The 14,157-nt window shown below is 50.5% G+C and overlaps 2 protein-coding genes and 1 non-coding gene across 3 annotated transcripts in view; 1 reads left to right on the top strand and 2 right to left on the bottom strand.

Moving 5' to 3' along the window:
- The window catches only part of MGAT3 (beta-1,4-mannosyl-glycoprotein 4-beta-N-acetylglucosaminyltransferase), an 84,986-nt gene that overhangs the window by 14,341 nt on the left and 56,488 nt on the right, over positions 1-14,157 (top strand). The window lies entirely within an intron of this gene.
- RPL3 (ribosomal protein L3) lies at positions 6,903-11,917 on the bottom strand. The gene is made up of 8 exons (XM_065742913.1): positions 11,724-11,917; positions 11,055-11,223; positions 10,050-10,185; positions 9,141-9,327; positions 8,472-8,734; positions 7,903-7,998; positions 7,487-7,606; positions 6,903-7,020 (listed from the first exon to the last, which is right to left on the bottom strand). The coding sequence occupies exons 1-8, from the start codon at positions 11,761-11,763 to the stop codon at positions 6,976-6,978; spliced, it is 1,056 nt and encodes a 351-aa protein (XP_065598985.1). The 5' UTR covers positions 11,764-11,917; the 3' UTR covers positions 6,903-6,975.
- LOC136053387 (small nucleolar RNA U83B) lies at positions 8,942-9,034 on the bottom strand. Its single transcript, XR_010622647.1, has one exon. It is a non-coding gene; the product is annotated as a small nucleolar RNA U83B (small nucleolar RNA).

The raw sequence follows: 14,157 nt of genomic DNA, 5'->3' as shown, positions 1-14,157 counted from the left end.
CATTGGATATGATGCTAGTGCACGGAACAAGATGTCCTTGTTCTTTGGGATGAGAAGCACCTAAAGGAGAGGACATGTGCAAGGGTGCTGGGACATGCTGGGGACAGGACTGGGACAGCCTATGATGCCACCAGGAAAAGGCTTGCATGCTCCCAATGGCCTTTTGGCTCAATGTTTCCTTTTGTGCCTGTGGGACAGAGGGCCTGTTGTGCGTGTGGGGCACTTCAGGGTGGAGAAGCAGAATTCTGGGACGGCAGTGAGACCCATGCCCACACTGCCATGGTGCTGCAAAGATCCCAGTGCAGAGCTCTGCAGAAATCCCAGGTTGTTTAACCACAGGGTAAGGTCACAACTGCTGTGCCCTCCATGAAGGCAGCATGTCCATGAGCTCATACCAGGGGATCAGGGTGGAGGGAATTCATGGATTGGCAGTGGGGCTGGCAATAGCTCAGCCCCTCTGAATCCCTCTCTTTGTTCCCTCAGCGGCTGTGAAGGCTGCTCCTTGCTCTCTCCAGGAGATGATTCTGCTTCCGTTGCGGCCATTTCCTGTGTTTCTCTCTCCTGTAGGGCCAGGCAGCATCAGCACAAAAACAGGATCCAAGCTGCTTGAGAATTACCCTGATAACAATGAACAAGGAGACAGCACTGGATGAGGTGAACGCCAGCTCCTGACTCCTGGAGAGCCCTAGGGTAGGGATTTAGGGCAGGGAATGTGCAACCAGGATGGAGAAATCCAGAGTGACCCCCAAACTGACTAGCAGCTCCATTCATCCTCACAGTGGCAAAGCAATTGCACTGTCCATCCATGCCAATGTCCACTCCCAGCCTGTGCTCTTTCTGACCCAGCTCCATTTCCCAGGGGAAAGCACAGCCAGGACAGATGGCAATCCATGGAATCATCTCAAGTTGGATGGACCTATAAGGGTCATAGAATCACAGAATCATTAAGGTTGGTAAAGAACTTTAAGATCACCTGGTCCAGCCATCACCCCATCCCCACCATGCCCACTGACCATGTCCTCAGTGCCACACCCACATGATTCTGGAACATTCCACTATCTCCCTGGGTGGCCTGTGCCAGTGCATTTCTGCTCTTTCAGTGAAGAAGTTATTCCTAATCTCCAACCTGAACCTGCCCTGGTGCAACATGAAGCCATTCCCTCTCATCCTATTGCTGTTATCTTAGAGAAGAGACCAACTTCTATCTCACCACAACCTTCCAAGTCACTGTAGAGAGTGATGAAGTCTCCCCTGAGCCTCCTCTTCTCCAGATTGAACAACTCCAGTTCCCTCAACCACTCTCCATAAGACTTGTGCTCTGGATCCTTCATTGAGTCCAGTTCTTGGCTCCGCAGAAGCCCACCCAAGGTCCAGATTTACCCATGTACCCATCTCAGTTTGGGACAGAGGGATAAAAATGCCTGCAGGTGTTCTGCTGGTCCGGGATCTGCTGCTCTATCCCTCCACTCTGGGCATTCCCTAAGGGGAGCTGGAATTGCTTAGCATCCCCAAAACACAGAGAATCCTCACCCGTGGCCCCAAATCCTCAAGCAGATATAGCTGTGGATCTGGAGCAGCTCCCATCCATCCCCAGGTGCTCCCCACCACTCCCCAGTGTCCTCTAGCAAACCTCTCCATGCAAACCGGCCGGCGCAGATCTGATGCAAGGATAGAAGGGGCCCACACGAGCCTGGCTGCCATTGCCTGCAGCAAGTTGGGGAGCACATGCACGGACTGATCTACTGGCAGCTCTGGAGGCAGTGACAGGTTGTGGAGCTGGAGCACAGCTGGATCCCGGAGAGGACGCGTGCATGGCCTCGCTCTGGCTTGTCAAGTGAGCACTTCCCAGCCCCCTTGCAGGTGTGTGCTCACCCTTAACCGAGTGCTCCCTTCGCCTCCCACAGCAAAGACTTGCAAGATAAAGCCCTCCTGGGTGATACTCCCCCAGAACTATGGCTTGGAAGGACACCAGAGAGGTCCTCATTAGGACCAGGACCAAGTCTGGTGCACCCCTTGAGAGCCAGAGCTGTAAGCTAAGGGTTACTGTGACTTCACGGTGAGGGAGGAAAAGTTGACTTTTGGCCAACATAGGAGGTCCCTAACCAACAGAGGCAGGAAATAGCAATGGTGAGCTAATAAATAAATGGTACAACGGTGGCTCTGCCTTACATGGTCTTCATGGGGAGTTTCCTTTGTTTACCGGGTTGGTTATTTATACCTTAAAGCATGAGAATGATGTCAATCAGCCCTGAGGCTTTCAGTGGGGCTGAAATGTCCTTCAGTGTGGGGCTGCCCATGCTTCAGCTCCATCCTGTCCATCTCAGTGGTGTCCCCTCGCAAAGGGAATTTGGGGATGGGGGTTGCCCACCTGTCTGGGCTTTGCTGCTACAGGACAAGAGGAGAGAAGGCATTGAGAGTTCAAGGATTGCCGGTGAACTTGAGACAAGCAGAACTCTTGCCGGTGACACATGCATCAGGTGTTCCAAGACGATAACAAAACCTGCCTGAAGTCATCCATTTAATTAGTAATGAGTTAGGTTAAACATTACCCGGGAGGAGATTTAACCCTTGGTGGAGACAAGAGGGAGAGAGAAAGCTGCCTGTAAAAAAAAAGGGACTATTCATATTTTTTGTATTCCCAAAGCTGGCGTAGGGGAAATGTTTTCCTCTCCTAGGCACACCACCAGCAGATGGGAGTGGGATTTGGACTCCGTGGTACCCAGAGACTGCAAAGAGGGCATCCTGAGGAGGAGGAGGTTGGGATGAGATGATGAAGCAGCTGGTTGTGCCATGAGGATGCTCCTGCTCCACTCCAAGAACAGATCTGCAGGGGTCCAACACAGGGCAGGGAAAGTCTGTACCAGGGCCTGCCATCAATAGTGGGGGAGGTGTGAAGATTTCCATTCTCCCAAAAACAAGGGCAGGGCACCACCGGTGGGTGTTTTATCTTCTGCCCTGGGGGCAGGTGGTGACATGATTTCTTCCACATGAGCAACACCACTTCCCCTCGCCCACAGGTTCTGAAAACAGAAACAGGGGTAGGAAATGAGGAAATCCCCCACTTTGGGGCAGAGGTAGTGCCAATAAGAAATCCTCCACAGCCCTCTGCAAGCCAGGGCAATGACGAGGTGCGGGACCCACAAAGAGCAGGAGCTGCAGCAGGGCTGCAGATACAGCAGTCTCATCCACAAGGAGTGAGGAAATGTCCTGGAGTCGTTTGATCCCATTGTGTGTAGGGAAGTGGCAGTGGGCGTCCAGGCTCTCTGTAACTAAACAAAGATCATAAACACCTCCTGCCAGCAGCATCTCCCAGCCCGGTGGCTGGTCTATTCCCAATGGGACAAATGGGCTTTGGGCTCCATCCAGACCCAGACAATGGTGGCAGATAAGAGCAATGCACATCAGTAAAACTGAAGGGGTTTTCTTGCAGCCAAGGCAGGAGGATGCTCAGCGGGCACATCCACAGCCACGCGCAGCTGCTTGAAGTCAGCCTCCAAAGCTCTTCAAGGTGGTTGATGAGATCAAGCCCCAGAATGGCACTGAGGAAATCTGGGGCCCTCACGGCAGCCGTCCCAGCCCTGAGCCCATGCTTTATGGAAACAGTGGTGTGGTGAGGGATATATTTAGTCTTCTTTGCTTCATCCCATGGCTGCCACAGCAATACTACATGGTTTCCCAGCTCGGTGCTGGCTTCTGGGGGCTTTCCAAAAGCCACATGGCCTCCTGTAAGTCCTATGTCACCCCAGTGAGTAGTGCTGTACCCGGGGCTGGAGTCTGAGGTCCCCGTAGCACCTTGGGGTGCCCCTGAGTGTGCAGCCAGGGGCTGGGATTCATTGTACTCAGGGTCTCTACAAAGCAAACAGCGATTTGGAAAAGGCAGTGGGATGGGAAGCAACATCCCCCAACCTCCCCACGCCGACCCGCAGACACGTGCTTTTGGGTTCAGTGTGCACTCTGTGAACCCAGCCCCGCCACCCCAGGGCATTTTCATGATCTCCTCTTCCATGTGGAGCGCACTTGAAGCTCAGCGCCTGTCACCCGGATCAAAGGCGCGGTGTCAGCTGGGCTGCTCGCAGAGCTCATTGTGAGAGCCAAGACCCCCAACTTGAACCCACTCCGTGCCCCCCGGGCAGCCTCACACACTTCTAACGTCTCCGCCGGAGTGTCACAGCTGCACCTCGTTTCATCTCCAGCGAGGGAAGGCGCTGGGAAGAGCTCCGACCCAGATGTGCTGCGGGAAGCTGTGAAAGCGGCGCCCCGGTCCCAACCCCTGTGCTGCTGGCAGCTGGGGAGTGCTGGGGCTTCCAGGTGCTGGGGGTGAAAGCCGGTCCCACTTCCCAGCGGTCCAGCTGGGGCTGGGCATGTTCCCACGGTGCTGCTTGCTCCCCACAGCTCAGGGACCAGCAGGTCTGCCCCGAGCATCATCGAGCAGCAGGACACCCCCCACCCCACAGGGCTGGCAGAGATAGGAAAAGCTCAGAGTGAATATAAGTAATTAAAATAATAGTAACAGCAATAATAATAATAATAATCACCTTGGCTCTAGGGCAGAGAAGCCCATTTTTTGTCCCCTGGCTTGGGGACCAATGTATGACCTGCAATGTATGACTGACTGTCCCTGTCACCCTGGATGGATGGAGGAATGGATGGGCAGAGGGATGAATGGATGGGCAGAGGGATGAATGGATGCATGGATGGGGGGAGGGATAGAGAAAGGAAGGGAGGGAGGAGTGGGTGGGTGGATGGCTGGAGGCTTGTCAAAGCAGGAAGGCTCAGAAGATGAGAGTCAGACCCACATGATAGAAGCACAGCTTGGTGGTCCACAGCTTGTCACATCTGCATGGCCCTGCCAGGATCTCAGTGGCTTCGCACCTAAGCGTGGTGCTCAGTACCCAGGCAGCCTCTGATCATTTTAAGGAGCCCTAGGTGACCAATTCTCAATCAAGTGGGGCTTTTCCCCAGACCAGCCCCACTGGACATAGGGACAAGTGTCATGGTCACCTTCTGCCACCACCATCTGCAGAGGGAGGAGCGCCACCTCCTGACGCTGGATGTCCCCAAGTTTTCAGGAGGAGAAAGGATTAAAAAATACTTCTGCAGTGCACTGCAGTTCTTACCCACCCAGTGTTTTGTCAGCAAACAACCATCACTTTCGAGCACAAACCAATGAAAGCTTCTGCACCAAGTCCCCACATGAATGAAAGAGCTCCTGCCATGAGATGGGCACTGACCCCCCTAACATGGATGGCATTTCTTCAGGACTGCTCCTTTTTAATCAGGTGCTAATTTGACTAAAAATTCCCCCCATTGTCACCACTGCTCTGAAATAAACTCACCAGCTTCTCAGCTGCCTCTGGAGACCCCGCCAAGAGGTTCTGCTGGGTAAATTGAGAAGGTCTCAGAGATTTTGAAAGAGGCAGAATTAGCAGCACATAATTCATCACGGGCTTTCATCCCCAGCACCTCACTGCTGATCCCAGTCCCCTCCGATGTCTCAGACTGGTCTGATCAAGTAGCAGCAGCAGGTACAGCTCACTAAGTGCTCTGCGTATGCTCTATAGAATGAACAACTCGCAGCCAACCAAAAAGAGCAAGGCTCTCTAAGGGACAGGGAAACCTCCATCTTCAGAGCTGCTCGTAAAGCTATCACCTCGAGATGGCTGCTGATTGGAAACCCCTCTTTCCTGCACTGGAAGATTACCAATTTAGGACTCTGCTCTACCTGCCTGACAATTTGAGGGGAACTTGTGAAAAAAAATAAAGTTGAAATTGGTGGATGAGACCTCTCTTGTTACACTTGGCTGAAAGCAGCCAACAGGTTCATGCGTTAAGCGAGGCTGACAGGGAGCCAGCCGGATTGTGCAGTCATGGAGTCTGGTTTCTAGGGAAACAAGGTAAATGTTTTTTCTCCTCCCGGCCACCTTTTAACTCTTAGAAGGTTCTTAGGCATCACAGTGAGAAGTATTTTCTATGCCTATCTTCCCCCTCCCATTCCTATCAAAGCAAACAGCATTGCACTGGATGCATCTCAGAGCAGCTCCACGCACCGGTTCATTTGGTGTGTAAATCTGGAGGATTATTGCCTTAATCACAGCCTCTTCTCCAATTATGGGCAGCAAAGGCTACACCAGCACAGTTATCTAAATTTACATGAGCCTTCAGTCAGGCTATGGCCCGAAGCATGAGTGATCTCACTATTGTGGCTGGAGGCACCCAGGCTCTCAGGGCTGTGCTGCCTTTCTTGGTATAACACCACAGCTCCCATAAATGCGATGCCTGTCAGGGCTCCTGCTGTACAGAGCTGAGTGTGTGCACAAGAGCTGCATCTCCAGTCCTTCACCAGGAAACCCAGCCGAGAACAGCAGCCCAACTGCACCCTCAAGACCAGAAGAGTATTTTCAGCCTGCCAGTAACGCAACACCAGCAGCAGCACTCCCTCCTCAGAAATAGGCTGAGGGATCAGGATGAAAATATCACCTCCTCCCAGCCAGGCCCCTTTCCTATCACCAAGCAGTTTATTACACAGGTTACACTTGTCACAAGGAAGCAGAAAGGCTCCCAACAGCCAGCATCAGCCACTCGCATAAAACCCACTGATAGACCAACTGCCTATAGCAGTTTAATTTTAAGGACAGTTCAATGGGAAGGAGCCCAAGCCAGCAGGTAGAGGATCAGCATTTGCAGTCACCAAGGTATTCCACATTACTTCACACAACCAACACAGAGCACTCTGCACAAAAGTCTTCACCATGTGAGAAGAGCAGTGACAGCTTCTGACATGTCACAGGAATCCTGTACAATTGGAGTATCCACAAATGGGACATTTTTGGTTGATCCCATACACAGGACCTGCACCCAGACTGCCTGACTTGATGTTGCTATACATAAACCAAGAAACAGAGTTTAATTCTTTAAAATCTTTATTTTTTTGGTCTGAGAGCACACGGGCCACAGAGCATGAGACAGTTCTACAGGTTAAGCTGCCTCCTCTTTTGCAATACGATCTTTCTTGAGTGGTCCCTAGAGGGAAAAAAGAAAAAGAAATGGTAAATGTCTACTTCACTGATGATCACATAACATCCCCATCACCTTTCTGAAGGTTTATTACATTTTTTAAACTCTCCCCCTCTTACTACAAATACAAGTCCTCAATGATGCCACCTGTTGGAAGCCAAAAGCTTCAGGGGAAAGCTGAACTTGGTGGCATCACATCAGACTTCGAATTCAGTAGCTAAGAAACGTTGGTGCCATCTAGTGGGGAAGCTCTTGTTCATCAACCAAGCTGCCAACCAGCACACTGCCCTTGCTAAGGTCTGACACTGAAAAGGTAGAGGGACTTCAGTTCCACTTCTTCAGGTGCCAAATTGAAAATGCCACCCACAGGCTACTGCAAACACCACCACCAGGAGCCTTCTTAGCCAAAGGCAGTGCCAACACAAAGATATGTGCAACACTCAAACTCGTCAGCTTTGGATAGTGCTCTTACCATGAAAGACTTCTTTTCCTCAGCTGTCTGGAAGCGGCCATGACCAAATTTGGAGGTTGTGTCAATGAACTTCAGGTCAATCTTCTCCAGGGCCCGACGCTTGGTCTGCACAAGCAGGGACTACAAAGAGAGATGCCAGCTGAGTCCAGCAGCATTACCCTTTCAACTTGCCAGAATGCTAGTGACTTTCTCCTTATCTCCATGATAACAACTCTGTGTTACTAAGTTACTCTGACCTAAGTAATGCAGCTGCTATTACACACAAAGCATTTACTAGTAAGCCAGCTCACATTTGTAGTTCATACAACAGCAGTCAGCCCACACCAGCAAAAGAAAGAACAAAGACACTCAAACCAGAGGTAATGCACATAACAGAAGCTGTTTCAACCCATCTGACAGACATCTGCCCTACTTACCTTGCGCAGGGTTAGGACCCTCTTCTTGGTCCCAACAACACAGCCTTTCAGCATGATGAAATCATTGGTCACCTCACCGTAGTGGACAAAGCCACCCTGGGTAGGGAGAACACAGTCAGTGCACGCTGTAAGGTGAGATCAGTGATTACATGTACCCACAGCCTGAGGTTCCTGCACCAATTCTGGGACTTGGCCATTCCTACCACCACTGAAATCCCCATTTTTTCTATTGTCTTTCACTGATGAAGTTTCTCACTACAGCAATTTACTTGCTGCTATGTGGATTCTGTTAAACAACACTGAGGTTGTCAAAAAAAACTGCTATCACAGCTGAGTTATTCCTTATTTACATGAGCATCAATCCCATCATCCCTTGATACTGCTTGCCAAAGATTAAACGCAGTAAGCAGAAGTTACACAAGTCAATATTGAGAATGACTCAGCAGCACCACCACCCACAGCAGCCAAGTTTTTCCTCAAGTGCTCTTCATTCAATCACTTCACATCTTGTACCACACCCAATTGCCTCAGAAGAACGCATCTCTTCCCACACAGCTGTTACAACTCACCAGAGGGTTAATGCTCTTGTCAGACAAGTCATAATCAGTCGATGCATTGTTTTTGATCAGCTTTCCATCCTTGATTTGGTAACCCTGGCCAATCTTGTAGATTTTCTTATTGATTTCAGTACGATGGTGATACCCTTTCTGCCCAGCACGGGCCACAGAGAAAGCCACACGGGCAGGATGCCACGCACCAATACAGGCCACCTTGCGCAGACCCCGGTGAGTCTTGCGGGGCAGCTTCTTGGTGTGCCAACGGCTGGTAACACCTGGAACGAGAAACACAAGCAGCATTAATGCCTCCTGACAAGCTGTGATGCCTTTAATTGTCCAGCTAGGTTTAGGAGGCCTTTTGAGCCACTGTCCCTGAACAATAAAAGGGAAGCCTAGACACGCACTCCAGGAATTAACTGCTTTTCTTGAAGCACACTGTCCCTAAAACTGCCCACGCTGCCTCCCTGGCTGCCCCTGGAAGTGGTGTTCTCAGAAGGAAGGCAGCATGGAATGACTCCTCACGGATGTCAGGCGCTGTGCCCAGCGCTTATTCCATGGTTTCATCACCGAACAGCGACAGCAATTCTTCCTCAGCCCTTGGCCCACACAGATGTGACAACTAAAGGCCAGGATTTTAATAAAGTATGTACCCTGACCACAGAGAACCTGCACGTGTTTTACCTTTATACCCCTTGCCCTTGGTGACTCCAATGACATCTATCATCTCATCCTGGCCAAAGACACTGGACACAGGAACCTGCTGTTCCAGCTTCTCCCGGGCCCAATCCACTTTCTCAGCAACAGTGCCACCGTTCACCTGGATCTCCATCAGGTGAGACTTCTTCTGTCTCAGGGGAAGCAGACGCATCTGGAAAACACGATGAAATTTAGTTTCTGTTCTTTCAGACCGACCCTTTATCAACTATTCCAGTATCACTCCAGAACCTGGCCTGATCTTTTCTGCAACTGAACAGCAGCTACAATTATGGTTCACATTTAGAATGGAGGGATTGATATAAGTAGCTGCTGTATACAAGATACAGCAGCTGCAATGTTGTCTTTGCTGTCTAACATTGGAAGCTAGTTCTATTAAAGTTGTAATCAGACATCGTAGTGTGCTTACAGCCAACTCATAGATTTAATTACACCTCAAGAAAGCCTGACGTAACATTTGACAGCTAGGCAGACACCACCACCATTCAGAAGTACACCTCCTCTGAGCAGAAGCCACTGAAAGCCTGAGTGTTTCCAGTCCTTGAACTCCACAACCACACAAACACTGTATATAGTTAAGTACCCGGTTTGTTTCCATTTGTAGCTGAGCTGAGAGCCTGGCATCAGCACAAGACTGAGTCCAAGGAGTGCCCATTACAGTTCAGCCTCTTTTGAGTGCTGCTGTGGTTCCCCACAAGGCTACTCATGCACACTGTGAGTGTACACTTCATACAGAATGAAGACTGCTGGCATTTATTGTGTGCCTAACAGTTATCACTGTGGGGTGGGCAGAAACCTCACTACTGAGATGGACCAAGCTTTATGCTTGCAATCTCAATTGTTTCAACACCATGTACCCGAATCCTGGCAACTTACCTGAGTGTGAGCCATGACTCTAATAACCTGGCAGTATTTCTTCATGCTATTGAAATCTTTCTCCAACTGCTTTTTGCCCTCATCATCTTGCCATTTCTTGCAGTACTTGGTGAAGGCCTTCTTCTTGGACTTGTGCCTTCAGGAGCAGAGCAGAGACAAGGTTTGGCTAAGCCCTTCATCGATCCCCAGGGAAGGGGGACGAGCGGAAGGAGCTGCCACCTTAGCCAGCTGTGGCTCATTGCCAGCTTCTAAGCAATCTTTTCCACTGGCAAGCGGAGCCTGGAGCTCATCAGACAAAGGCAAGATTGCCAAAGCTGAGCGGAGCTGCCATGAATCCCAAAGCACATTAATATTCACAGTACAGAAGACAAAAGGACTGTAGAGAGATGTTGAACAATAACAGAAAAACAGATCTTTAAAGCAACTGCGTCAGATGACTGCAATCTGCTCAGAACACTGTAATTTCCCCCCGTAAACCTGAGCTATGCCTGACAGAAAGGTCATCACTGTAACACCCGTGAGACAATTATTGCACTACTCTGACATTTTCTCTGCCTGCAAAGTTCATAAACAAGCTGTAAGCTCTAGACACACTGGAGCCGTACTCAGGCAAACGTGCATACTTCAAATCCTAACAACAGTGCCCGGAACAGTAATCAAGAGTAGCACTCATCCTCCCCTTTCCTGAGAAAACAGGGCTACAGTCAGGACTCGACACTCAACAACAAGCACCAGAGGCGATTTCCTTCTGTCCGCCCGTCGAAGTATCATCATATGTAGCCTGTTACAGAGAGCTCAGGCCAAAACCAGCACTGCCACCCCGTGTCAAGAACAGCACACGCTGCCACCTCCCCAGAAACCCTGCTCCAGCACACCATATTATTACACCAGGTCATCAAGGCCCAACTCTTAATTGTGGAAAAGCTGAATGAAGAAGGTACGCTACAATAATTTACAGTCTGGAAAAAAAAATGAAGTCAACAAGTGGAAGTGCTGCTCTCTCACCAGTTCTTGTAGAAGCGACGCTTACACTCATCGCTGATGTGCTCAGCAAAGATGGTCTTGAAGCTGCGGAGACCACGTGGAGTCTGCACATAGCCCACGATGCCCACAATGACCATGGGAGGAGTCTCTACTATAGTGACTGCCTCAACCACCTCCTTCTTGTTCACCTCTGCAGCAAGACAGAAATACAGGTTAACACCAGCAGCAGATGTTAAGCACCTTCTGCTCCTCACTCCCCAACTACAGGCTCAAATGATGCAGGTGATTTACTTATGCCTGCCCATCAGGAAAAAACCTTAAGTAGCATGCTAGAGAACAGCTAAACCACAACATTAGGCTCCTTGTCACACCTGTCAGAAAGAGGACCACTAATAAGGCAATCACTGCCAGACACAAACTGTTGCTGCCAGAATATCCCTCCTGATGAAGTAGGAATGGGATGCTTTATACCTCAACCCACTCAGCAAACACCCACTGAAGAAAGTGAATCTAAAACAAAATTAAAATTCAGAGCTACCTACTAGTCACACAACTACAGAGGTTGGAAGGGACCTCTAGAGATCAAAGAGTCCAACCCCCCTGCATCAGGCAGGCATCCAGGTGGGAAGAAGTTATCCTTCTCCATTCATAATGAAAACCCTCTCTACGAAAGGAAGCATTCATACGTACTGGATCCAGGTCTGTCGACTTCACGGACAATGTGGGTCATCCCTGCTTTGTACCCCAAGAAGGCAGTGAGATGGACAGGCTTGCTGGGATCATCTTTAGGAAAGCTCTTCACCTTACCCCTGTGCCTGCTACTGCGCTTACGGGGCAGGAAGCCCAGAGACCCATGCCTGGGGGCTGAGAATTTGCGGTGAGACTAAAAAAGAGAAAATAAATATTCAACACTTGCCTCCGAGGTTCACTGATACCCAATAAAAAGATGATAACGACCAAAAAAAGGCTTTGAAAAAATGCACTACTACTACTTAAGTTGCATTAAGAAGTTTAACAACAGCCTTCAAAAAGGCTTTCTGTTGGGATCATGAACCTTGTGGTGAGGCCCAGAACGTAGCTCTGACACTTATGAAGGACTGAAGGCTGCCAGCACAATACCACTGCACGGGAGTGACATGCTCCACCATGCAATTCAATGTCACGGCTGCAAGAGACATCGTTAGGCAGTTTTTTAGGCGCTCGGCCCTGCACGGCCGTGCCATTCAAGCGGGAGCAAATTCCCACTCTGAACACTGGGATCAGTGCTCCTGACCTTGGAGCACGCTGCGGCCCGGCTACGTCGGCAAGCGGCCCGTACCGCCCGCATTCCCTCACAAAAACACCCATCCCGTTCTGAAAGAGGTACGCAAACCTCAGCGGCGACCACGCGCCTGCAGCTGCCCACCACCCCTCCAGAGATCCCACACCCGCGGGCACCGGGCCCGCCCGCTTCCCCACGCTAAGGCCTCGCCCGCTTAGGGAGCCCCAAAACGAGCTCCGCACCACCTCCAGCAGGGGCCGGGGATAGAAGGGTGAAGGCCCGGCAGCCACCGGGGCAGGGATGGCAGCGATACCCGAGGGATGGCAAAGCCAGGCCCAGCTAGCACCACCACAAACACCCACCATGTCGTCCCCGCGCCGGACCGGAAGGAGCGAGGCGGTCCGCTCCCGCTCTAGTTATACTCTCCCCGCCCCCCCGGTGACGCGCCATGCTGCGTGAGAGATCTCGCGAGAGCGGGGAGAGCTACGGGAGAGGAGCGGGGTCAGAATGGTAGCGAAGGCGCAGCAGGTTCGCACCGACATTGCGAGTGCTATCTTGTCCCGGGGAGGACATTGGCAGCTCTTACCGCTGTTCCTGCGTACCTGCCTCTGTGTCACTCTTTCTGCGTTAACTTGCGTTTTCTGGGCAGCAGTAAGGCTTTGTAGGGTGTAGGCAAAACAAGGAGAAGGCGTCCTTGTTAAATAAAATTGGGAAAGAACAAAGGAAGGATAGGGGGTCCCTGCAAAACAAGATAAAGCTGAGAAGAATTTCAGTCACAAACTTATCTCTTAAGTATATGGCAGGAGATGCTGGCTTTAGCATCTCTGTGTAAATCTTGGATGCTGGACAGCACAAAGAGTGAGACTACAGGACACAAAGGTGTTCTAGTTGGGCAAACAACAAACTCTGAACCCAGATTACAAAATATACCCCTGTGGACTCTCTTGATTTGAATAAAGAGAGCTGAAGACTCTTTTCTTGGGATAAAGATGATTGAGCTAGATTATTGGAGCAGAAATTTTCCTAACAGGAGTGTAGCAGCCTCTTCCATGCAGATGTGGCCTTTGTGTGGATCTACAGAATCATTAAAGGTTGGAAAAGACCTCTAAGGTCACCTAGTCCAACCTCCAGCCCATCCCCATCATGCCCACTGACCTTATCCTCAGTGCCACATCCACACGGTTCTGAAGCACCTCCAGGGACAGTGACTCCACCATGAATGCACAACTCACCTCCACTGTAGCAGTGTCATAGAAGAAGGATCGCATTGGCATGGCCTTCTGCTCCTCTGCTTGCACTTTGGGTAGTATCATGAGGAGCAGGAAAAAGCCAGTACTGGGACGGCTTCAGCCTGTGGGGAGTTAATGGCTGCAAGTTATACCATGGAGGATTCAGGTTGTATATTAGGGAAAATTTCTCCCCAGAAACAGCAGTGCTGCAGTGACACAGGCTGCGGAGGGGGGCTGTGGGGTCAGTTTCCCTGGAGGTGCTCAAGAACTATGTGGATGTGGCACTGAGGGACACAGTCAGTAGGCATGGTGGAGATAGGCTGCCAGTTTGACTTGTTTTTTTTCCAACCTCAGTGATTTTACGAAACCCAGGAAAACACAAGGTGGGGAGCAGTGGGAGCTCTGCTGGAGTTGCTGATTTGTAACTTGCCTACCAGCTTCCACGCAAATGGAAAGCCAAAGGCAGAGGTGGGCTGTGCTGCTGGAAGCTTTATTCAAAGCTGCCCACGGTTGTCACAGCATAACGAAGTTTGCTGAGCCGGCTTGGAGATCTGAATTGGCAGAATTTTGTGAATTAGTTTCAGATGGTTTTGGTTTTCTTTCACAGCACTGAATATACAGGGCAGCCACCGCA

The sequence above is a fragment of the Cyrtonyx montezumae genome, unplaced genomic scaffold (assembly GCF_038088225.1).
Source record: "Cyrtonyx montezumae isolate F1298 unplaced genomic scaffold, pur_monq_1.0 scaffold_3, whole genome shotgun sequence".
NCBI classification, from domain to species: Eukaryota; Metazoa; Chordata; class Aves; order Galliformes; family Odontophoridae; genus Cyrtonyx; species Cyrtonyx montezumae.
Note: the sequence above shows the minus strand (reverse complement) of the source record. Positions and strands in the feature narration are given on the sequence as shown.